The 26,984-nt window shown below is 39.2% G+C and overlaps 1 protein-coding gene across 2 annotated transcripts in view; it reads right to left on the bottom strand.

The window, feature by feature from the left end:
• ELAVL2 (ELAV like RNA binding protein 2) overlaps positions 1–26,984 on the bottom strand; it is a 106,444-nt gene that overhangs the window by 42,283 nt on the left and 37,177 nt on the right. Inside the window, exons 2-3 of one of the 2 annotated variants that reach the window (XM_075527450.1) lie at positions 18,094–18,184; positions 15,376–15,616 (exon numbers count right to left, since the gene is read on the bottom strand). In XM_075527450.1, the coding sequence (XP_075383565.1) occupies positions 15,376–15,616; positions 18,094–18,165 (313 nt within the window). In that variant the 5' untranslated portion in view covers positions 18,166–18,184. The remainder of the gene's footprint in view (positions 1–15,375; positions 15,617–18,093; positions 18,185–26,984) is intronic. The other variant, XM_075527451.1, reaches the window with a different exon arrangement.

The raw sequence follows: 26,984 nt of genomic DNA, 5'->3' as shown, positions 1-26,984 counted from the left end.
TGGTAAATTACTAGGTCTTCTCTGAATGGTTTTTTTTGGGGCAGAAACAAAGTTTGACCCCAGAAATTTTGGCCAATATGAAGCCTCCTGATGTCCAGTTGTCTACTGAATCTGTCCCCTCATGATTCTCCTCTCTAAATAGCTACTGCTGACAAAATCCAGAGCCAATACTGTAGAACTTTCTTTGCCTGAGCACACACCTATTTTGTTTTGTTTTTTTCAGCACTGCTCCATTAGTATACAATGGTATTATTACCAGATGACTAACAGGTACTGAAAAAACAGCAACTTCAGTACTAGAAGAGTTTCTGCTGCTGCATTTCTTCCCACGGTCAACTACTTGCATTATTTCAACATGCTCTCCCTACCCTCGTGAACCAAAACACTCGCCTTTTAACAATGCGGCAAGATGCCTTTGAAAGCTTGGCACACCCACCACACGAGGGAGTCCTTGGCTGCTGTTTCCCATCAGAGCTATCGAATCCCCAACGCAAGGGCTGAGGCAAGCTACCTTTTGGAAGTAATTGTTGATTAAATTACCAGAGTACCTAGCTAATCCTGCACCTTGGCTGGAATTCTTAAACATTCCTGTAAGGTCTGCAGACCAAGCAGAATAGACAATCAACAAATTCAGGTAATCACTTTTTCCACAAAAAAAAAATTACAGCCAAAACAAATACTACAGTCAACTGAGCTCTGAAAAACATTTCAGTATGTACTCAACTTCTTATAAGGTAAGACTGAATGAGTTCTGTGAAACTAAGTGGTTCATTTTAAGGAGCAAGCAGAGCTAGGTTTGTAAGTTCCACCTCCCCTCCTCCACTTACTGATCTCCTTAATAGTTAAAAGTAATATAAGAGAAGTAGCCCCATTAATTGAGTACTATCAATGCTAATTCTTAGAATAAAAAGAACCCAAAACTATCAATTTCAAATGATCATCCTGATACACATATTAAATAAAAAGCAAAAAAAACCCCAGAAGAACACTCACAATTGGTTAATAATACATCTGAAAACTAATACATACCACTAAGCTATAAAACTAGTTTCATGGTCTAGTACAAAAATTTACCACAAGAGCACACACTAATCATACGCTGGAAAATTAAAAATCTCAATAGCAAATAATACATATTCACACATTCACCTTCCACAGAGGGCGATCAAAAAACTTTAAGATACACAGGAATTTAAAAAAAAAAGGGATTTTTCTACAATACAGTCATTGATTTCAGCATAGTGACGTTTCAGACATTTCAGGCTATTTCAAGTTCTGCAAAAAAGATTTTATTGCAAAATAATTAAAGGAATATAATGAGCAAGAACTACAGTATCACACAGAAGAAATGCTAAAAAAGCCTATCTTCCAAAAAAATTACATACTATTTGCATCAATATATGACAGTGAAGAACATACTTGAGGTTAAGCAATAACGTCTAGGAGCTGAAACTCAACGTCTGTAAGTCTACAGAAAAAAAACCATAAGAATTCTAGCAGACTAGGGACTTCATCTTTTTATAATTTAACTTCAGCTGTATGTATGTATGCTGCCTTCAGTGCTTTACTCCTTGAAGATCGGCAAGTCCTTGATTGAAAGGAAATAGTCCATTTTCTAGTGAAGTATTAATACATTTTCTGCTACCAGCCATGCAAGTGTTCATTCTACATCAAACCCTATTTTCAATAAACTAAGCATAACTATGTTTAAAGCCATAAATTTCTGTCTCTGTGTATGAAGTTAATTGGTAAAGATCCACTAAAGTACTTTAAGAACAAGTTAGCTTTATATCCTCGTAAACAGGATCAAGTCAAGTTCACAGCAACTTGACATTAGGCTTTATTCTGCCTTTTGTCACTCCTAAAGTTGCACATACTGGTGGGAAGAATGCTGTTAAAAGAAACATACATAACATTACAAGCCTACATACAAAGGCTCTCGTTTGAATTAATCTCATGAAACAATATAATTTTTCACAAGTCTCCTAAAACTTCACAGTGGAGATGTGTTCCCTGACCAGCACACAAAAGCAGAAGCAGCACTGCAGAAGACAGCGTCATGTTAAGATCAACCTAAAAACTCTAAGTAGTCACAGCCTGTGACGTCCTGAAGGCAAGCCAGTGTGGCCATGGGAAAGATCAACAGCACTACTGGCCTGTAGTCCAACTTCAGGAGCATGAGAGGTTTGACAGTTTCAGATATAAGAGTAAGAAACACTCAAACCTTTTGTTTGTCTGGATTTGCAATTCAAGACATCAAAATGCTCCACAATATACTAGTGTGATCCTCCTGAGAGACAGGCCCACAGAGCACTCCTGTGCCAAGATAAGGGGATCATTCAGCTGGTATCAGCACTTTCTCAAAAAAGTTACTGCATCTTCATAAATCACCATTGTCAACTGCATCTGATTTAAGCCACTGAAATTACCATAGTATTTTTTGACACTGAATAAAGCTAGAAGCACACACCCAGACATGCAATTCACTTAACTGCAGAACTCTACCTGGAACTACCTACATAGCTATGGTCTCTAACAAGAAGGGCTGAAAGAATAAGCACAGAATACCATCAGTGTTGCTTTCTTCCCATTTACTTTTAACAAATTATTGTTCAAGTTTCACAACCCTTTGAAGTTTGCATTAAGGCTTGAACTGCATTTTAAAAGCAGCTTCAGCAAAATAAGGGAACCTGCATGAGCCACTGAACAATCCCCAATTTAACTGCAGTTTGCTCATAGTTCCAGTAGATGGATTTTATTTACTGAACATTCATAACTCATACACCACTGAGCCAACAAGCCAGGCAGCTTGCAAAGAAAACACCTATAAATTATGATCACTACTAGATTTCAATATTTGACACTTTGATGCCTCTTTCTCCCAAACCCAGTTTCTCAGTTATTGCTCCAAATCTGGAAAAATGGAAGTTGAAGACTGAATGAAGAGGACCAAACACTGATCAAAATACTTGACAGTTTATCCTGCCATCCAGTAAGAAGATTATGTCTGAAATTAAAAAGCTATTAACAGAGCTGTAAGTTATCCTAAAAATTACAGTTTTTCAGGAAAGAAACTAAAGTTTCATCTCAGCCAGGTTCAGCTCTACCCTTTTATTAACTTAGTGCCATCCTCTTGCCTTACATCTTGCATGGTTCTTCACATGTGAGGAACATCATCATCTGCTGCTTCATCAACACAAGCTTGTTGATGTCAGATACAAAAATGAGGGTGCAGCTCTGGTTCTTCTGCACAGCAGGCAAGGGAAAGTCAAGGGCAGGGCGTATTGTGGATGCCAAGATTTACACGAACCTGATAAAGATGTTCAGTAAGCCAGAACAGACATTAACTGAGGGTTACTAACAGATACACCATATCTAAATAGGAAATCTCGACCCCTAAAAAGACAGTTAGAAGCAGGGACTGTGTGGGAAGGTTTTGCACAAGCAAAAGTAACAGGGCATTTGCTTATGGACACTACAGGAGATTGAACATTGATAGTCTTGCCTGTTACAGCCTCTTGTGTTCAAACATAACTAGTGACAACCACGAACTGCTTGAAACAAGTGACCTAGGGAGCATGCTTTCTTACAAACTAGCTCATCATATTACAAGTAGAAGCTCCTTACCATGCTAAGGTGAAAGTATACACCACAGAATTTGCTAAATTAGTTACTTTTTTGAAAGCTGGCTTTACCCTTTAATTTTTACCACTACCAGTAGTCACAGTGTCTATACAGCTGAGAAGTTTTACCTTTTGCAGTCGGTCCTCGTCAGGAATATAGCCAGCAGTGTTAAATATTCCGCCCTACTGTACCACCTAGTCACCTTAAATAATAAGGTGGATAAAGCATCTTTTCTACTGTTGTGATGTTTGGAAGCATGCAGCAATTTGTGCATTCAAGTAAAACACTATCACGACACTTGAACATAATTTCTTTTCCCAAACTTCACATTAACACATACTATTGTTGGGGTTTTGTTGTTCTTTTAGACTCTATCTGCTAATTAATCTCAGAGTTTTCAAAGACATCCTGAAATGTGCCATGATTAAGTTTGAAAACTATCCCCCCACCACCACCACCCCCTGGGGCACATTTTGCAAAAGTTAACTTGCAGTGTTGCTTTCAATCATGTGGGGTTTTTTCTGGTCGTTACTGATGATTGAAAAACAATAACGAAATGACAAATTCTTGTCAAAAGATAAATTCTAAGTGTTAACTGTCAACTCAAAAAAATACGTCCTTGCAAATATGTCAAAGGGGAATATCCTTCTTTCAGGTTTAATAGCTTTGATTAACAAACAAGAACAACTACTAATCTGCAATGCCGAGTAGTAGGAAACATGCCATTTCTCATTGTAGTTGGTAAATACACACAGGAAAAGGATATGCTGAGAAAAGCTGACACTTTCATTATATGAAACTAAAATACATCTCCACAAAGTAATTCTTAGAGGAACACAGCAAAATTCTTCCAGAAGGAAGCTTTTTTTATTGGGGGGAGCGCATGCAGAATAATCAATGCATCTTGCTATAGATGCAAGACTTCATAACCATTGTGCAGCAACATTAGGCTTCAAATGCATTTCAAAAAGGGCTGTGGATTAACCTGCATGAAGCCATAGGTACCAGAAAGACCAGGAGAAGAAAAAAAAGCAACTTTTATCTTCAATAGCTCCAGAAACTCAGAAGACAGGAAAGAATTCAGATTACAGGTCTCCTTCTGTTTTAGTCAGTTCTACCAAATGTCTCAAATAAGAAAAGGTAAAAACAAAGTAACAAACTACTGGTCAATAGTGTGGAAGATAACATGGCTGTACCTTTGGTAACTCTGGGAGTTGACAGATTTACAAAAACTGTTCAAGGAATCATAGAATGAAATGCAGGATCTGAGCTGTATTTGTGTCAGTTATTTTCCTTAAGCTTAAAGTATTATGTCACTAAAACTAGAGGGTTGCCCATTTTTCTTCTGTTGCCTTCTACAACTTTCTACCTACTTCTACTCACACTTGGTGTACTCCAGGAAGACAAAAACCCCATAGAAAATAGTATAATAAATCCTTTTCTGCAGTTGTGCACAAAGAAACATGATGTCAGCCTGGCAAATTTGTATTGTAAGAACTGCCAGTTGAAGTGTACCACGATGAAAGAAAACAAAATGTAGAAATAAAGTGCTTTCATATAGCAAGATAAGTATAAATACATGAAGCTAAAGAAAGTTCCTTGCTCATATTTAAGGTCTTGCTTCTATAATGCAATATACTAGCTGCTTCAATACATAATAGACAAGCCATGAAGCAGTTAGGACTTACCACTCTGCTTGCAGTGGCTGAGAGGAAGTATCCACTTTCTGTAAGAATACCCAAGTCCTTATAGTCCATGTGACATCTTTGGAGTGAAAGGGCTTCAGGGTGTGCAGGTCAGTAACACTGCTACCCAAACTGAGGTAGACTTCACCGAAACACACCTTATTATTATAAATACATTGCACTAATCTCACAGCACAGTTACCCTGAAAGGCAGTGATGCCTATTAAAAACCTTCAGATTACTTGAGGTCTCTTAACACATACTAGTTTCCACTAGAATTAACATCTATTCAAACAGCTGGCCTAGAATCACTAGGACATAACAGCAATATATACCTACAAGTACCTATGAAAGAGTAAGCAGTGATAAGACATGCCAAACCTGCAGCCTGGGGACTCCCAAGGTGGAAGGAAAGAGCACTAGGCTCTGCTAAAAGCATGCAAAATATCCCACACCACTAGAGGACCAGTGCCAATTTGCAAGACCCAACACTTCCACAGACTTCTTGTAAATTACTGCAATCACTGACAAGAGTGAATTTTAATTTGTCTGCATAAGACTGCAAGAGAATGTACATTGCATTAATCCCCATCAAAAAGCACAGTGCTTGCTGAAAAGCAGAGTGATTTAATGAAGATTTTCTGATTCACTACATTCAGAGAGGTCCTTAATCATATTTAGCCTTATAAAAAGAGTTCCAGTTTTAAAACATTAAGTCCTTGTTTTTGCTGTATATTGAGATCAGCCCATTAATTCAGGTTAATATATGGATGAATAAACAGTTTAACCATTTTAAAAATAGCTTGTTTCCACAATGTCAGTAGTAAGAACTGACTAACTAGTCAACTTAACTGAATCCCTGGAACAGACTATGCAGGTTCAGTCAAATGTTTTTGCTACCTCTGTATTTGTAAAAACAAAGCCTATAAACTTCTGAAAGATCAAAAGAGAGTCATGCCTGCACAAGAGTGAAAAACAAGTGGATGGAAGTGCAAAGACAATTAAGTGCTATCTTGATTAACGTAAGATGAAACCAGTTCCTTCATTTCCACCTGCTGGCATGACTCACTTCCAGGAGACATGCAAAGTGCAATAAATTATGCAGTTTACTATGAAAAAGCACACTAAATGCTGCTAAGTCACAGAAATCACAGAATCGTATAGGTTGGAAAAGACCTTTAAGATCGAGTCCAACCGTAAACCTAACACTACCAAGACCACCACTATACCATGTCCCTAAGCACCTCAAGTCCTTTTCAATAACTTTAAATAGCAATATGCAGAATCCAAGAAGAGTAACTATAGGATACAATATTAACAGGCTTAAGCCAAGTCTCCATTAATAGTGCTCTGGATCCACACATAAGGCTTGTTTGGAAATATAACTCCTTCAGGATTATTCCTGCAGTCCAGACAATAGGACAGCGCTCCAACCACCAGCTAAGTAGGCCAACGCTCTGCTGTTGCACTTTCTTCCAACAAGCATGCAAAGTTCAAAATTACTTTATTACTTTTGTGCTACAACACACTGAGTCCCTAGGCCATATCAGAGATTGCATTTTAACAACTGCAGAGTTCAAAATATGGACTATCCTGAAAATTAAAAAGCTGTTAAGAACAACCCTCCTCTTCACACCCACCCCCAGAAAATCTATGTCTCAAGGTCTTAAGCAGAGAAGAGATCAGTCACCATATATAAATTTGCCTCCAATCCCATTGGGTTTTTATTCTTGATTTCACATTTATTCAAGGCCTGCACAAGTCACCCTGCTGGGAAGATACAGTTTGCCAGGCAATACCTTTTGTCCATATCCCTGCCCAAGTATGAAATTGTCAGGCTGCCAGAACTCATTCCTTATCTCAGCACACCACTAAGCAGCAGCTAGCAAGAACCCCTGCCTCTCTCAGACTCAGCACACCACAAAAGAGCATCCAGCTTCAGCTAGCTCCTCCTTTAGCTGCCAAACTACTCTACTCTCCCACCACAAGTGCACTCAAAACCTTGCAGAAACATCTGACAGATTAGAGTGATATAGGACTGCAGACATAATGCACATTGGGAGTAAAGGCTGAGAAGGAAAAAGAGCTGGGGAGTTTTGAAAAATAGCAAACCTCTTCTGGAAAGTAGCAAAGTTGTAGTTGTCTGTTCATTCATGAGGTCCTCCCTGTATCAGGCATTTGTGCTATATAAGCAAATACCTTGAATTCCAGCTACTCGCTGCCCTACAATCCTCAAAATCTTCATTTTTTGTCATGGGAATGTTTAAAACTCTCTACACTGTAGGTAAACAGTCACTTTGCAGATTAAGCGACTCGACAGATATGCCATACTATTTGTCTTCTCTTGCTTCCTCTGGGACATGAAGAAAAAAGGACAACAACTTGCCTAGTTTGTCTCCTACCTCATCTCCACATACAGTACGTCAAGGTGGCAACAAGTCTACAGTTGCAGATTAAGGCATAAGTATATGATCATACTTTCTTCCCATATTCCTGTAAGGTTAGTTTAGATGCCCTAGAATTAGTCTTACATTAAGGCAAATGAAAGATTTAGGGTTGAAAAGTAAGCTAACACTGTTAAAAGCAACAGTGACAAGAGACCTGAAAGAAACTGCCAGCCTAGGCTCAACTGAACAATGAGATCACTCTGAAACTTAAAGTTCACATACAGAAAACATCAGTAGCTTTGCAGTAGCACTGACAAGGGATAAAGTTTCCAACAGCTCTGCTCTTGCCAGACATTAGCATGGGCTAGGAGTTTTTGCATTGCTATGATAGAAATAGAGAAATCTACACAAGTTAGAGTTTCACATGTTCTAGATTCAAGCAGCCAGTCAGACAACAGACTTTCTCCTGCTTCCACTGAGGGGACACAGTATCCTTCCCTTGACTACCGGAATATTGCTGTAGAAGTCACAGCAAGCATAAAAGCTATCGCTAAGAGACAGTATTTCACCCATGCTCTGCTGAGACAGAGCACCTACCCCACGGAAAGAAAAACCCTTCTCCATCTCACAGCCTCAGTTGTTCGGGCAGACTACAATTCAGCATCATTACCAGGTGTTTGCTCAGACTCTGCACCAGAGGAGAGTACTCTATAACTAAGGATCTGACAGCACAGAATCCCTTCTCACATTGCACTGACTGTATGCATATACATTGCACACACTGAATTATGGCCAATGTTACTAGAACTATTACTGCTGTTAACAACATAAGCTCAGCTCTCACATCATCATGTCCAACTCCATACACGTTTTCTATTTTCTTCTGTGACCAACCCAGAATCCTTTGCGTTTATTACCATGGCTCTTCAATGAAAATAGAAAGAAAGAAACATAAGAAATTTCAGTATTAACAATTAAAAACTATTTCTGTACAAACTTTAATTGCAAACATACTGACTACAGCTGCATCAACAATTTTCTGGAAGTGTTCAACTTGTGCAATTTTTTTTAGAACTGTAGTTCTAGACACCTGCTGAGTTGTGTGCCACATTTTGCATCTGTACTATGTGCAAAACAGTAATGGGGCAATACTTCCAAGTATCTGAGAAACTAGTATCTGCAGAGGGCAAGAAGAAATATGCACAATTAAACAAGACAGATATGGCTGTTTCTGTAAGACTAAAGTTGACAGGACAGAAGAAGAAAGAAACGTGACCCTTCCTCTACGTGCCCGTCCATCACACTGTACTATTCTTAGACTGTAAAAGTCTATGAAATTTTTAAGGGTGACATAACACCTGAAGAATTTTACTCTGAGATCCTGTAATGCTGGCCATAAAAAAACCCCACTGCAATGTGCCAGATAGTTACCAGCCACAGGCCAAATGGGAACACAGCTTTGGAAGGTGTGCAAAAGGATCAGGCTTTCAACCAACATGTAAGCTTCACAGTAAAGCAGTTGGATCAAGTTTGAAAAACAGGCTCATAACAGGGATCAGCAAGAATGTCCTGAAATAGACCTCCTCTTAGTCTTCAGGTTTAGAAGGCAGGAAGTTTGACAGCAGGAAGTGATACAAAAAGAAACCTTCGGGTGGGCAGCACCTGGCTGCTTGTGCTAAATGGTACAGTCTGTTACCACGGCTTCACAGCTACACAAGTCTGACTGTGAAATACTGTTCCAGGCTAGATCTCTAAACACATCCTGCCTCGTTTTCTAGGTAGTACAAGCAGGCATGCTAAACCACAAATCCTACATATATGCATTATTACTAGTTCAAACACACTGTCAAAAAGGCAAGAAAAACTGACCTATCAACAAACAGGTTCCCTTTTAGAGAATATAAGCTGTGAATTTTATAAGCATATGATTATTATAACAGGAGAACAGTACAGGAGCTTTGAAGCCAAGAAAACTAAGAAATTCTCCCAAATTTATGCCATCTGATTTCAGCTGCTCTCTGAAATGAGAGTCTGAATTCCACAAAGTTTCAGTTTAGCTAACAACTCTGCAAGTACTCCTGGGTAAATGACAAAGAAGCAGCAAAGGCCTGAAATCATAGAGATTATTCCACAATGTGAAAACTAACCACTTATCTTCCACACGTACAACTGAACTGCACTAAAGACAGTGGGTGTCAGAAGTGCAATCTTCTTTTTTGTAAGGACACCACATTCATTGCCATTTTTAGCTATATTCAAGTTTCAGAAAAGTAGGTCTAGAAAATGCAGTTTGCCATACTAAGGTAAGTGTTCATTTTTAAGCAGCTACTACTGTCCCTCGCATTTTGTCAACAGCTGCTAAATCCATCTGCCTTGCATGAGCAGATAGCTTGTGCTCTTAAGTGCTTGAACAGGGGCAGTTTGATAATTAGACTTCATCCCATTTTATCCTCTTCCCTTACATTTAAAGTATTTTTAGCTTAATTTTTATAATTACACATGTTTAACATAAGATTAAGTAAAATGTTATCTGCTTTTAAATATGTAAAAGCACTTAAACTAAATTAAACAGCTATCTAGAGCAGCTGACAAGAATTCAGTTACGATACTTTGTTGAGACCATGGTCTCCCACCTATTGTGCAACTATAACTAGTTCATGTGGTAGTTTTGTATCTCGTATATACAGTAGTCAAAAGAATATAGGAGTTAGAATAGACTCTAAAGTATCTGAGCACAACAAATCAGTCCATACAGATTCTCTGGTTAGCAAGTGAAGTGACACTCATGCCCCACTTCTCAGACACTGCTCTTGTTGATGGGAGTCTCACTTGAAGAGACTCTCACTCAGCACCCTTTAAAATCTTCACTAGTATCAAGGTTTAATTTCTCTACCTTCAGTAAAACAACAGAACAGCAACAGCTGTCTTAATTCTTGCTGAGAACACTTCCAGTGTTTTTCCAGTAGCTGTAGGGAAGTTTACTTGCTCAGCTACCAATGTTGCCCCAACAGCAAGTTGTGGCCATGAACTGCATGCTTGGAGATGACCAGCAGGAACCTTCTGCAATTCACCTTTCTTCACTATCTCCCTCACAGCTAAACCTTTAGATAAAAATCAATAAGGGACACAAACTTTATGTTGACAGAATGCTACAAGGAACTATAACTATTAGTTGAAACAGTTAAGATGATGTTTTAACAAATGCCACTCCATGGAAAAAGCATTACTGAAACTACTAGAACAGCCCTTTAGAAACAGGGCTTCAGACTGCTCATGTGAAATTAAAAAGTGAACTCTGGCATGCCTCCCTTCCCTCCAATAGGTTTTCCAGAGGCAGGGAGGCCCTCAAGCTCAACTCATCTCAACCCTGACGTGTGCAGACAGCTCCAAGGAACTGGGGCACTGCTATAACGCAGTCTTAAATGCACTCCGATGTTGCAGATGTGGCCGCAGACTGAAGATTAAATAGGGTGAGAGATCATTTGGTTCAAATCCACAGGATACTCTGACAAGTATTTGGGTCAAGATGGCAGTAGCCATCCTTGTTCCCTCTGAATTTCAACACGTGGCATTGGTGACCCAGCATGTAGCAGGCTTCTTCATGTCTTAAAATTTACTAGCGGATCACATCAGTGGGGTATGGTATGGGACTCTGACACTGCCTGCTAATGTGGACAAAAAGGTTAGAATTTCTTGTTTTCTTCATCAAATAATGTTTCACTGCTGAGAAATGGTTCACCTGCATGTTTAATTTCATTCACCCATGCAGATACTACCAGATTTCTTCGCATTCCTATATTGGAGCTGTCTCATGTGCTTGGCAAACAGCTCTCAGTTCCAGCATGTCATAAATGAAGTTTCACCTCATGAAATAGCCACAGGATGCATCCAATACTGATATGGACCAACCTGAATTAGACAGCGGCAGACCAAAGCTTTGTTGCTTATCAATTCTCATTTGCAGTTCAGCCTGTATGAAAGTATTTCCATTTCTACGCTCCCCTAAACTTCTCAAAGGTATTCACCAAGTATCTAGTACTCATGACAGTTTATTTAACATGAAAAAAATTACCGTTTTAACACAGGAATTAGACCAATATAATTCTGAAATTCATGCCACATCTCTTCCTTCACAGAAACCTGGTAATAATCCCTGTTCTGAATTACAGAAAAGGAAAATTTGCTTTTCATGAACTCTCTGTAGAAAACTTGAAAATTAGTAAGAACAGGACTGAAACTATAGCTTTCTCTTCCCAGCATCCACAAACACAAGGTAATCTTGTTCCAGGCTACTTAAATCAGAAGTATTGCTCCCAGTGCAGTTATAAGGTCAGACACCACATTTCTCTATCTCATTTATACTAAAAACCTTTTGGAACAAGATTGATGCAATGTTTTTGCTGGAAGCTGAAAGTATGCCTCAAAGCTGAGGAGCTGCTCTCTGATAAAGGAGAAACACCAACTATATCTCCAGTTGTTCCAACCCTAGAGTTCTCACCTACTAAGAATGTAATTTAAATTCAGGATCCTTCTTAGGCACCACTTTATACTATACAGAAGACATCACACCTTCAAACCAGAGGTCTGCAATTAAGTCTTGCTCCTTTCCATTCCCAGGCAAGGAGTCTTTTGACACTAAGAAGCAGCAATGTGAGCTTCTAGCACACAGAACATCAAAACCATCACTTAAGGATGTGGGCAATTTGCACATCCATTATTAAGACCTTGAGGCTCACTCCTGTGTGCCTGCAGCAGCCTCTTTATTGGGAGAAGCATGTAATCCTTACGCAACTTTAATAAGGAATGCTAAATATGTGAACTCAGATCTGCAAGACAGAGATAAACGCTTTGAATATCCAACCCCACTAACTGATCAAGTACCAGGTACATCTTTCCACTCCTGGAACAAAAGGCCAGGAAACAGCTAAGTAAAGGACTTTTTGTTTTGAAGCACTGAAGTCATTACCTATAGAGAAGACAGATACGTTTTCTGCATCAACCAGCCTTCAGCTGAAAACAGCAAGGTGTGGCATCAGTGCAGTCTAGTTTCTTTGGCATCCCCAAGCACATCCGGTATTCTTCAGTGAAGAGCAGATACTGCTTTGAGGTTTGGTCAGCCCAGAAGGACTAAAAGCACTGGTTTCAGTAGCCAAGGCTACCATGCTGAAGCAGGGTACTTTACAGACTTAACCATTCCACTACCTAATGTCTTAAGAGCAAGCCACCTGCTATGGGAAGAAGTGCTGGTCATTCAGAACCAAAGGGGAGCCAAAGCAATCTTCATTCAAAGGCACAGATGTCAGCCAGAGACTATTCAATAAGAAGGAAGCCAAAGGATCAGTGCTGGGCTTTAAGCAGCCTCTTAGCTTTACTCATTTTGTGCCACAAAAGGGTCCCTACCTCAGAGAGGGTAAGTTGTCAGCAGTCACTATTTGACATGAGGAACAGCCATGAAGCATGGCCTAGTGAATGCACCAAGACAGGAGGTATACGTTCTGGCAGTCATCTTCTTTTAAAAGAAGTCACACTCCTCAGGCAGGATTCCCTTGTTTTGGGGGAATTTGCTTTCAAATTAACAAACTGTGTAGAATAGTCAGTAGAAAAGATTAAGACTTAAAAAAAATCCCATTCTTGCAATCTCAGAAGTACAGCATCACCTCTCTATGCCTGACTATGGACATTTCTCCTTCTCTTTAGTTTCTACTTTGTAAGGCACCTGAAGTCAAGTATAAAATTGACTGATGTTGTATAGAACTGAACTGCAGGAAGTCCAAGAAGGGCTTGAGAATCCACCTTGTGACTGGGGTCACAGAAGTGTAGTTTGAAAACAAAACTGTTTAGAAGACAGTAGCCAAGACCTATAATCAAGAATGACCAATGCCAAAAACCATCCCCCTTTATATCTAACAGGTTATTCTCACACCATGCACAAACAAAAAAAACCCCACCACACACAACTTATCAGACATGATCACAAATGCGGTCTCCAGCATGCAGAGAATGACAGAAAAAAGCATCCTCAAAAGAGATGATTATTCAGTGTCATATCAGTATTTTCACTAATTGTGTATTAGCAGAACACAGGTATGAGCACTGGCAATTAAACTACTTTGTATTATTCAAAAAAGGTACAGCCTCTGGCTAAAGTCAGTCTCACTGTACAGCAGACTAAGTGGCCAAATTTAGAAGAGACCCCTAATTTAGCTCACTCTGCTCACCCTCCGCAGGTGCAGATGTAGATGAACTAAACACTTGGGAAATATTCCCCTTAGTATCTTTTTGCTGCCAGATTCTTGTTTAAGCATCATCCTTGTACCGATGACACAGTAGTGTCTACATTAATGTGGGAAATGGTGGCCTAACTTCTTTCTGCCATGCTAAAGGAGCACATGTCATTAGGACAAGAGAAGAAAGCATGCACTGCATGCCAAAGACAAGTCCTGGGGTTAGTGCCAGAGCTGCCTGAAGGTTTTTAGGCCTTGTCCTCCACTATTCATGTACACAATTGGAGAAAACATCTCTCCAGCATACCCAAGCCATCAACACAAACATGTGTAGTAGGGACTGAAGCCACACGCAATCTGCATCAACTAAAGCTTTTGTCTTCCCACTTCCCACTGCTGCTGCTCAGGGAACACTGAGTCACAAAAGAGCCTTTATTTAGTGTGAGAAAAATGTCCATGTTCTGCCACTACCTTTCAGTAATAGGAAAGTATTGGCTTCCATCCCTTAAACCAAAGCATAGAGAACATGAAGCCTTGAAGAGGTGTCATTTTAAACACACAGAAGCTAACCAGCACATTCAAGAGTTGCAACCAAGAACATAAGTTAAAGATGTGTTCCTGAAAGCTGGATATTTGAGGACTCCGCAAAAAAAGTCAGGAAATAAAGTAGCAAAGTCAACATTTCTGAACAAAACTAATGAAATGTCGACATAAGTGGTACTGAAATGTTTTTTAATTTGAGAGAGCTTAGAGTAGAAAAATGGAGACGAGACAAACTGAACTTTGCCAACTATCCTTTCATTCTTGTTTTAAAGTGCAGGCATCCATCTGGTAGTTCTTTCAAAGTTAAACAACTGGTCTAAATACATGCAACCTGTGCATCAGCTGTTGCTAAAATAAAGTACTAACAGAATACATCACACTGCAGTTCATACTTGCACTCTCAAAGCACATACTGATTCAAGTGTGCACCCTAAAGAAATTGCTCAAGTGCTGCAATGCAAAAGTGGCTCTACCTACAAAGCTGAATAAATAAAGTCCACCCTTTTCCCAAGGTACAAGCTTAATTACCTGCATCCCTCAAAAAGGAAGTTTTGTATCAACTACAGCTAATGAAGTCATGATTCCAATGGAGCTGAATAAAACCTCAAGTAAACCTTGTACAAATATCTGCTTTTCCACATATGAATCCTCTTTCCAGAGACTCTAAAGCTCGGAGGACTTAAATGCCCTGTTAGCATTTATAGCACTCATACAACCCTCGATGAAATGCAGATATAGACAATTTTTGGGTGTAAAATCTACGTAATGATGAACCTAAGTTCCTTCTGACTAGGAACATCAGCACTGGTTTCTTCTGCCTTTATTCCATGATTTAAGAGAATTGCAAAACACCATCTGACAGCTCACTGCTTGGAAAATGAAAAGATGCAGGAAATCCCAAAACCAACATACCTGTTATTTTGTCCCTGACAAGCTTGCAGGATTCTATCTCACCAATGCTGCCAAACAGACTCTTCAGCTCCTCTTGTGTCATGTTCTGTGGAAGGTAGTTGACTATTAAATTGGTCTTGCTGTCTTCTGTGTTCCCAGAATCAACTGGTGATGAGCAATTGTTTATGGTGTTTGAACCATGGGCTGTGTTATTGCAAGTTGGTCCATTAGACAGTTGTGTTTCCATGGCAGCAATTACCTGCTGAAAAACACAGAAAACAAGAACCATCAAAATCCGTATTTCAAAATTCAAATTTCATATTATCTACTAGAGTCCAGACAAGAATCTAAAGACCTGTCACTATGCAGAAGTGGTACTGCAAGGGCCATATACTGCCTCTATATGCAAAAAACCCCCATCAATACAGAAGAATTTTAACTGTTAGTCAAGGCAATACTTTAAAAAGTTGCAGGCAAATAAAGTTGTCGCTAAAATCTTCTAGGAGCTCTCTCAATGAAATCAACACTCAAAGCTTAGTTTCCATCCTCCCCCATTCCCTTCATTTAGGGGCATCACAGCCTTTTTAGTATAGAAGTTACCAAGCAGCATTGGCCTGTTGCAAGGGTAATCAGGTCTATTAACTTAGAAATGATAACTGAAATGATATGAAATATAGCTTTTAAAGTGATAGTATGTGGTTGTTTTCAAAAAGATGTGGCTGTTAACTGTATCCTGAGCCTATTTCTCATAAGCAATAGCAGAAAGCAAGATTAGTAATTTAGAGAAGCTTAGAGATATATGAATGTGCTGGGATGGAAAACAAACTCTTCCTTTATAACCTCTAAGTCAACCTTCTGTCACCACAGGTTAGAAGTATGTTTCTAAATGCTTTTATTTTATTAAACTGACAATTCCTGGTTTTCACTTCTTCCTTCTCCTGCACCCTGAGAACAGTTAAATTTGATACTTTAACTTGATTTGCTTTTAGACATCAAAATAAGGGAGCGATCACCACTCCAGGAACTACTGTGTTTCACCTCAAAGTAACTGACTGCATGATTGGCAGATACAGCTGCAATCATTTGAAGAAGTGTCAGTCAGTACTTGCCCACAAGCTACCACATGTACAAAAGGCTCTCTGCCATCTCAGTCAGTCACTGAATGGTAACCATTGGTAAATACAGTGGATTTTAAATGGTAGCCTAATATCCGAGACTTGGGAAGCCTACCCTGTTTGAGACCAACCATATAGGACAACATCCAACAGACAATTCTATAAATTAGTTCTCCAGTAATAAACATTTCAACACAGAAGCAAGACTCATCAATAAGTTTCACTAAAAAAATCCAGCAATCACTGAAATCCAACCTCGTACTTAAATTTCTAGGAGTTCTTACACGAAAAAGCCTACTGTAAAACTGCAGTGTAATGTCAGGACCTCTGGAGGTTATCTGTCCTAACTGTCCTGTTCAAAGCAGCATATGAAATCAATGCATACCCAAACAGCTGATTAGGTCAACTGTACTCAGGGAGTACAAACTTGAATTTCCTAAAAACATGAAAGGGGGTAAGTTGAGTGTCTTAAACTACAATTCAGACATTCCTGGGAACGCATTTCTATGTTCTGCATACAGACATATTTACCAAGAGATTACTTCAGCACAATGCAAAAAAGGGAAGATGCATCTATTAAGAACACTTAACATAAAAATGTGATCTAGTTTTCCTGAGGAGCTACAACTGAAACGACATTTTCTTCCCTTGTGGCAAAGTCCAAGGGGTAACCTGCTCCTGGCACTGTGATAAAACAAGTCTGCTGAAAAGATGAGAAAGTAGATGATCCCAATTAAGATAAATTACTTTTCAAAACACTAGTATATCTGGCAGAGCTAGTAGCCACAAATGCTGTGCTCTGACTAAGGTTCTCTAGGATTGCTTTCCCCCCCCCCCTCCTCTTTTTCTTTTTTCTCAGATTTAAAGTGTTCATTGATCAAAATTAGCAGGATTTAGTAAGGACAACAAACAATCCTCACTTAATTGCACATTTATTTTCATGTTCAGGTGGCAAGAATGAGATCCTAAGCCAGCATTCAAGTGAACAGCTGCAGTAGCCTGTCTGTGCTGAAATTACAGCATTTCTCAGCTATAGAACCATCTGCTCTGAATAAAGTGATACTAATATGTTCTACAAATAATGCATATTCCATTGATAGGTTGAATACAACTGTTCATAAAACACAAAGCACTTCTTCAGCAGTTACTAAATATTTTCCACCCAGAAAAATAGTTTAAGAGATAAATTTACAGTTTTCAAACAATTTCTTAGAATAAGACTTGTAAATATACTTTTAAAATAGTAATCATAAATACACAGTATACAGGTTTTTAAAGTTACTGCAATTTAGTATTCAGACCATACCAAAACCATTTTAGTACAATACTACTCTTCAATTATCCACCGGGTATTTTGAATTAGTACTAAAATCTAATTGACATTAGAAGAAAGGCAAGCCACTGCAGTATAATTTCTACAGGAGATCACCATATTATAGAAAAAGTTGTCATGGTACGCCAGTGCGCTCTAGGCTCTCACAGAATAGGGACACAACCTACAGCCTATAATGAAACATAGAAGAGAGTTAACATTCCAAATGGGAGATTAAAGAGTTTGGTATGGCCTCAGCACTATTAACATGTAAAAAAGTAGCCTACAGAATTTAAGAAAAATCCCACAGACCCCAGTCCAAGGCTCTGCTGCCCACGAACCACTTCTAAGCAGAGAAGCCACATCACACAGTCTGACTGCCATGTTAGTTTGGAGTTGCCGTCTGCAATATGGACACAAAAAGTACCGTATGTTAGATTAGCAAGATAATGCAACAAATCAGTTTGTACAAATTTACAGTAATTGCATTTATATTCCCAGCACGTCCATGCAGTGTGGCTTAATTGGATTTGAGGCAATTCCAATCTAATCTTTCCAAATTCAGTTCTAAAGTTATTTTTCTTACATGAAATAAGATGCTTATTTTTAAGAAGATTTAAAAGATAATGCAGTCTAGTTACCCCTGCATCTACCCTGGAAACTACCTCCAAAACCACACCATGCCTAAAAGGAACTATACCACAAAACAAGTTTTACATCTTCAAGACTGAAGGAAGAGGAAACAAAGAAAACACAGTGAGTCGATTTTCCATTAGCATGTAAGATGACCATGCACCATTGAAAAAACAGCTCCCCTTACATGCCTTTCCCAGCCCATAAAAAAATACACAAGACGATAAACTACTTTGCCAGAATGCTGTTCTTAAAATCCTAGATTTTAAACATTAAGTAAATTAAAATCTTGCACAGATGGTATTCAGTAAGTTTCCTTGCAATAGCTCTTTAAGAGTACCACTGGACATAGAAGTGGTAGTAGAGTCAAGGATTTCCCAAGTGGAATAACTGGCGCAAAATATGCGAGAGAGTTCTTCATAAGGGTTATTTTTGTCCCCAAGCACATTGCTGTTTGTTTTTAAATAAATCATTTGCAAACCCAATTGGATTTGAATTGAACAGTGCTAGGAGGATACCACAAAAGCTAATGGGCCATTTGCAGATGATTACAAGTAATCCAGATGTTAAATATAACCACAACACTGGCACAAGTAGGAAGACTCCTGACTGTTGCCACAGCTTGAGACTGGTGTAAATACAAGAGATCCTTCTTGCCCCTGGTTGGCAGATGAGGTAAGTCTAAACGTGATAAAAAAAACAAGGACTCAGATTTTGGAAGGCTGCTACATCCAGGGTTTGTAAACACATACTTCAAAACAACTTTCCTGTTTTAAAACAGTGTAAATTAGTTTTCATTTCAGTTTGCTACCAAAGTCCATATGGTTAGCTGACTTCATGTCTGGTCTTTATTTCTAACTTAGGTTGACAAAGACCTTTAATCATCTCTTTTTATGCAAAATACTGAGGCTTTGCTATCAGCTTGCAAGCCATTCTTCTCTCTGGTCTCAACCCAAAACCAATGCTAACAACCGCACTTCTGAAGCTCTCCGTGCTATACAGGCAAGTATGTTTGATGAACTGCTTATTACATGAAGAAAAACTACAAGAAGTCAGTTGAGACTTTCAAGTCCAGACAAGCTTTATTAAGGAGACTGCATTAAAGTAGCAGTCTACAAAATTCTCTGTCCTACAGATACTGTAATGACATGCATAAGATATATTTGTATCTCTACGGCTCTCAAAGCAGCATGACCTGATAGATTATTTGCTTCCTGTGAGCCATGGGCTGCAGATGGAAAACTCCAACAGGACAGCTTACTTGTGTGCACAGGATTTCAGTGTACTCTTCACTGTGCCTTTGAACACCGCAGCACTTCTCAAAAAAGCAAAGAGCACCTCTCCTTTGAAGTACTTCCAGTTTGCATAACACATCCATCTTCACAGAACTGTTCCACAAGGTACTCACAATGTGCAAGTCAGTTCTCTACCACACCATTATGTCTCAAAACCAAGTTTTGCTCTACCAATTCTTTTACCATTTTTGATTACTTTCAAAGCTGTAGAGAATGCTCTTTTACATCTACTTTGAAAAACTAGAGTTCTTACCCTTTTACTTACACTTCTAACTGACCTGAAAAATTATAAGGGATATAGCTAGTTACACCAAAAAAAGTAGTTTAACAATCAGTTTCCAGCCTAAACACTGTACTTTAAGATTAAAATGGCACATTAACATAGAATTTGAGCTGTGAATAGTCTCAAAAAAAGTTTTAAAATACTGACCTACTGAAGAATCACCAGTACCATTAAAGAAGCTAATACAATTTTTTACTATTAGCCTCAGAGATAGTATCACACTTCACATTATTAAAATTGCTAGCAATTACTGCATTCAAAACCTAAGAAACCAGTAAGTTCAGGAAACAGGGCTCTTATGCCTACTAAAGAAATATAAGTTTGTCTTATAATACATTCAGATTAAGACAAGAACAATTAAGTGAAGTTGGAAAAGGAAATCTGCTCTTTCTTTAACAGTCCTGAAAGGAAGAAGAACTGAAGACAAAGTTGTTCAGTTCAGCAATAGTGAGTCGTTCCCTTTTTTAACATACAGTGCATGGGAGCCATCTACCTTTCAATAAACTTACTTTTAATTCACCAAGCACAGTTAAGATTTTATATCCAAACACTCTTAAACACTGTTTGTGGATCCCCGTTTCTAATTAGCTGCAGTTCAAGTCAGTCATGTGTAAGGTTTGCCTAGCAGAGAAACAACTAGGCTTTTTTTTTTAAAGACCAAAGACATCAGGAGTTAAAAAGCCATATGATTTACACGATTAGTTCTGGTTGCCATATAACAGTTCCAATTATATCAACAGTAGATTTTTATGAGAGCTTTAGAAAATAAAGCAGAACTAGCAAGATGAAGCAAAACAATAGTCACAGTGGTCTATCACTGCTACCACCTCAGGTGCACATGCTAGGGAGAAACCTTTAGTGCATCACAGTTCTGCCCAAAACCTTTCTACTACCTGTTTTAATTCACACCTGTGCATCCCTATCATTGAGAAAAAAATTTATTTCACATAGGTTTTATACACGAAATTTACTTGTATTTATAGACACCACACAAAAATCACTGCACAGATGCCTACCTTGGTTAAGCTACATACTTCACAGACTCACAGAATCGTATAGGTTGGAAAAGACCTTTAAGATCATTGAGTCCAACCGTAAACCTAACACTACCAAGACCACCACTACACCATGTCCCTAATCACCTCATCCAAACGACCTTTAAATACCTCCAGGGATGGCGACTCAACCACTTCCCTGGGCAGCCTGGTCCAATGCTTGATAACCCTTTCCGTGAAGTAAAATTTCTTAATATCCAGTCTAAACCTCCCCTGCAGCAACTTGAGACCATGTCCTATCACTTGTTACCTGGGAGAAGAGACCGACCCCCACCTCTCTACAACCTCCTTTCAGGTAGCTGTAGAGAGCAAGAAGGTCTCCCCTCAGCCTCCTTTTCTCCAGGCTAAACAACCCAACCTCCCTCAGCCGCTCCTCATCAGACTTGTGCTCCAGACCCTTCACCAGCTTCGTTGCCCTTCTCTGGACACGCTCCAGCACCTCAATGTCCCTCTTGTAGTGGGAGGGCCCAAAACTGAATGGTACTATTACATTAAGGTGATTACAGAAAAATCAGCACCCTGAATCTAAGTGGCCATGTTGGAAAATAAGTGAGGAACATGTAAAGAATAGAGTTCAAAGGGTCAACCAAGAAGGAACAAAAGAAAACCCAAGAATACCCTGGTGAAACCGGATCTTCTAGCACGTGATGCTTAACAATGGAGAAAATTAAGCCTTAAAAGGAAGAATGACCCTGGATTCATGACCTGAAAAGCATGATTTTGGGGTCTACAACAACCAGCGACCACCAGAGGACCCCACGTGAAAAACTGAGCATGCATTATCCTAAATCATCATTACGTAAGCTACTAATTAACATAGTCCCGCCTAGTAGTGTGAAAACCTATGCATATGGAAAAGATATACTGTATAAATGAACCTAGATCTGTCTAAACTGGTATGCACATTAGGTGGAAGGATCCCCCGTGCATCCAGCGCTGCAATAAAGAGAATGCCTGCTTTTTAATGCTACATTGGTGTTAAGAGGTTTATTCCCAATTTTGGCGACAGCCAGACAACAGATATTAAAAGCATTTGCCTCCTCCAGCAGGTTACCAGTGTTCAGAGGCAACTGAAGCTGCGCCATGAGATGCTTTTAGCCTCAAGGGTCACAGCTGATACAATGCTCTTGATAAAATCCTAAGATCCTAAACATGCTCCTGAAGATCCTCCTAAAGAGTTACACACCAGGACACTTTCGAAACATGCTTTAGAATTCAGTATTTGACCTTTTTTCTCTTGGGTACAGACAGTGCAATGGAAGCACGCAAGAATTATCACATGTTGCTATTGGATAAGCAGATGTTACAAATATTGTTTTCATAATACCATATAGCAGAACCCCACAGCTGAGTACCATCTCCTTTATACCTTCCACATATGACAGTCTAAACCAGAACTTCAGTCTCAGCTTGTAATAAAGTTATCTTTTTTTAAATTTAAATACGCAGTGTGTTTTAGAGATTTATACCACCTACTTTGACTCACAACATTAATGAAGGTAATTTAGCACGGATAAGCCGCCTGTTGTCTGTGAGGAGTGTTGCTAAACACCTTAAAACAAAAAAGAAAAAGAAATCATCATTATTTGAGGGCTCAGTGAAAGGCAATAGTCCTGACAGAATCCAGATGCTGAATTTTGCTTTAAAAACAGAACTCGGTAAAAAATTTTTAATACCTCCAAAAAAGTATTTTGGTGCATAGTTATTTGCACTTTGAATAGCTGCAGTTTTTAATGCTTCCTCTTTACTGATTTTTATCTTTACTAAGTGTTAATTTGAAGGGGTCTTTTTTTTCTTCAAATACTCAAATATCTTATGAGCCTGCATGACAGCACAGCATTAATTCGTGCATGCTCAAAAAAGCTGTACAATAAATAAGAGATAATGGAGGCTGTTGAATCCAGCATATGCAAAAACTATTACATAGGCTGCTAGAACATCCCAAATTTCTTTATAGGTAAAGGCACATACAGGCCAGAGGGTATTTCTTCAGTCAACAACCTTGCTTGTCAGAACAAAACACTACTCACTCTTTCAGTTTCCCTGTAGGAAGGATAGTTGTCAAGGACAGCTAGATGGTTACTCTGATGTCCACACATTAACAACAACATGTATTGTACTTGGTGAGTCTGCACATGCTTATTTCTTAGTCCGTGTTTTCACTGCTATTTTAAAATGGCATAAACCAGCATTTCTCCATTAGCAGCCCTCCCCACTTGCAAGTCCATTCATTTGTGTCATTTCCTCCATTACACTATTGAAAAATCTATGGCACCAACTAGATAGGATACTGCTCCAGGAGAAAACTTACTCAGCCCAAGAGAACCAACCAGCAGAGTATCTCTTGATTTATGCAAAGTTATGAGGAACAACTTTGTGATACAATACTGATCAAAGACAAAACAAAAACCTCACGGAAAACTTAGAACTATCTTCTGATAATAAAGTGGTCTCAAAATTTTTGAAGTAACTTACAAAGTTACAAATGTAAATGCAGGCAACTGTAAAACCAGAAAGCAGAGGAGCCCTATGCAACATTAAAAGCCAACTACATAGCCTCTCTAAGGTGACAGGTTAGAAGGGAATGCTTTTCACACTGGCTCCTTTATGAATCACAAAACAAGTAATACCTTTTAACACTTCTATACCTTGGCCTCAAAGGCATGGTGAGAAAGTGAGTGAAGAGATGGAAGATAGATATGAAAAAAGTCTTACGGGATATAAGCAAAAGGATTTTAATTAATCCTTGTGATTGGTGCTGCAAAAGTTAATCTGCAGAAGCTTTCAGCAAGGATGAACAGGCAGCTAGACAGACTTGTCCGTTCCAGGTAGGCAATGAGAAGACAAGGGCTCAACTGCAGACAGCTGAACAAGAAACAGCCATCAGTACAGGCATGAATTCTGCTATCAGGAGAACAGTTTGATAGTCCTGGTAACTGCACTAAAAGGACAGAAGGAAGAAAGGGCAAGTTTATCTACTGAATGTAAAAATTTACAGGGAACACTAAAAATGTATACACAGATTAAAAAAGTCTCCACACAGTATGCAATGCTTTTGGAAACTCTTGGCATGCCTGTAAGACACCTAAGAACCTATGGGATGCTCCAAACGATGCTGCACTAATGCTTCCAGTGTATTAGAAAAGAAGCCAGCATAAAAATTTACAAGCAGTTCTGAAAAAATAGTGTATGAACAACAAGGTGAGGACATTGCTTGACAACGGACTAGAGACCACACAGGAGGCTCTTCTGTCCGACTGCAATTACTACCTACCTCATCAGCTGGAGTAATGGGAGGGAAATGGACAGGGTAATTTAAGTTATCTTAGAAACCACACTAGAAATATCAACTCTAATAGTCTTTAAAGAAAACAAACACCTGCATTCTGTTAAGTGATCAGTTCAAGTGAGACTACTAAAGTAAAACAATTTTTATGTTCCTAATTATTCAGGTCAATTTAGACACATAACCACTCCTACCAGCATAACCACTTACTCCCTAAGCAAGAGAGCATCAACATGCAGCATTAATTACCTTACACACAGGATGAAAGAACTCAGCACAAAATTATATTCTTCCTTTTCATCACCCTCTTTCATTTAAAAAAAACTTAAAGCCAGCTGAGGAGAAACAATTACTTTTGTTATATTCAAAAGCCTAACTTAATGTCAAGTTGAGCCTGTCTGAACACAGCCAATATTGCTGATGTTCAGCAAGAGTTCTACCAAAACTATCACTGGATCACACAGACAGCTGTTCAGGCCCAAAACAAATAGCAAACCACAAACAAGTTGTGAACAATTCCAGACTTAATCGATACTTTAAATGAGACCATTGTTTAAAGGAAAGGATACACACTCAGACTTTTCAACTGCACCCTACCATTCACAGAATCTTGCCAACTACAGTTTTTGCTCTTACTCATTTAAACATGTGCGTATGGTGTCCCAGTCTCATGTGCTACCTCCCAGCCTTCTAGCAAAATGCTCTCCAAGGCAATTGAATTCTGTCAAAATCCACATGTATCCTGCAAGAATTAACAGTATCTTACTGCAGATATTTCCCTTCAGCCTTATACATCTGCAGTCCTCTTGAGCCTACTGAGAATTACAGAAGAAAGTAGATTCAATGGGGTGAAAGGAGACAACTTGAGGACACTTCAAATACAGCATCTTGATAGCTTAAAGGATTTCAAAGTCAACATCCACTTTTAGACATACAGCACCTGCTCCACTTGAACTGGCTAGGATGTCTACTTCCATTTTTCAGCATTTACCTCACTATTCCGCTTGGGCTGTGTAAAACTTTTTCCTCTTTCACACTGCAGTTACATCCTTCTGCACCACTGGCAATTTCAAAATCTGAAGCTTTACCAATAGCCAGGAAAGGGAAGCAAGCCAGGTTAGTCTGACTCTGAAGAGATGCCCAAATTTAAAAACAAAAGTTAGAAAAACAGCTTCTTCCTGATCAAGAAAGCATGTGCCAACTTCAAGGTCACCCACTACTCCATTTACTCTCCCATTCTTCTCCCTGAAGTAGAACATAGCTAAAAGGTTTTGTCCATCATTCACCCAACTTTCCTCAGTGCAATGGAGGACCCAGCAATGGATGACAGAACCTATCTTCCAGGCTAAAGATGACAAGGTTTGAGGAATACTTCTGCTCCGCTGATTTTTCATGGCAGCACTCCTCTTACTGCTCCCTGGTAAACTGGAGAGATGGTTGGGCCCAAAACCCAGTAGTATCATAGACACTCCACCACAGGCATGCTCCAGCAGACCCGGAGCGCCAGATTTTGAGAACTTGGTATTGCCATCACAGCCCTACCCTTCAAACCACAGGATGAATCCCATCCATTTACTCCCTTCAGTGGAATTTTTGTTCTCTCACAGTAAACTTAGATCTCAAATGTAGAATAGGCAAGGAAGAAGTTGCATGACTGAATATCCCTACCCCTTAAACCCTCACATACACAGCTAGCTAGACCTAAGCAACTGACATCCTCAACCCCATACAAAAAGGGAAAAATGGCAAGCAGATGAAAGTGAAAACCAGCAGCCTCCATGCCTTTCCCTTCCTCCATGCCCTTCTTTACAAGTCCTTTCAAAATGGTGTCAGGCTGGGACAGCAACACAAAGCAGGCGCACTCATACGTCTCCACTAGCCCAGATCACCAGTAGCCTGACAGCCAGCCATGTCACAAGCTGGAGATGGCATCCTTCTTTTAGTTCTAAAACTGATGACAAGCAAAGCTATGTCCAACACGAAAAAGTATTCAAACCAAACTCAAACATGTACCATTACATACACATAGAATCAAGTCATTTTTGCACAGGAGAAATTAAACCTTCCATTAAACCTTCTGGGGAAGAAGAGATCTTCAATAAGACAAGAGCTCAACTAGCAAGAGAGGGCAAGAAGCACCGGAGTTTGCCATGAACTCAGCATTACAGGAGATATGACAGCAAACAAACTACCTGAACAGCCTGAGACATAACGTTGTCCAAAATTGCTTCAATGACCTAGGATCACATTACAGATGTTAAACGCTATTCAAATACTAAATACCTGCCTTCCCTCATTGGTGAAAGGCCTCAAAGTAGCATGTAAGGCAAAAAAATAGGGATTGGTGGCACCAACCGACTTGAGCTGCACAATTCTTTCACAGCCGGGCATGAGGGGTTGGAAGAGCAAAAGGAACACTGTCCAAACCAACACATTTCCAGTCAGCATTTTCTGCCCTCTTCAGTCAAGACAGCTCAGACTTTCAGACTTCACTTACAGCCTTACGAGGCTTCCATTACTTCACTTCTTAAAAAAAGATTTAAGATCACCCAGGAAGAGTGAAGACATCAACAAGCCATTCTTGTCTGACAATTCATACTGATGTGAAAAATATTGCCAAAGCCAGTTTACTCTGAACACCTATTACAGAT

The sequence above is a fragment of the Mycteria americana genome, chromosome Z (genome assembly GCF_035582795.1).
Source record: "Mycteria americana isolate JAX WOST 10 ecotype Jacksonville Zoo and Gardens chromosome Z, USCA_MyAme_1.0, whole genome shotgun sequence".
NCBI lineage: Eukaryota > Metazoa > Chordata > Aves > Ciconiiformes > Ciconiidae > Mycteria > Mycteria americana.
The sequence above is the reverse complement of the archived record's forward strand: the minus strand, read 5'-3'. Positions and strand labels throughout refer to the sequence as shown.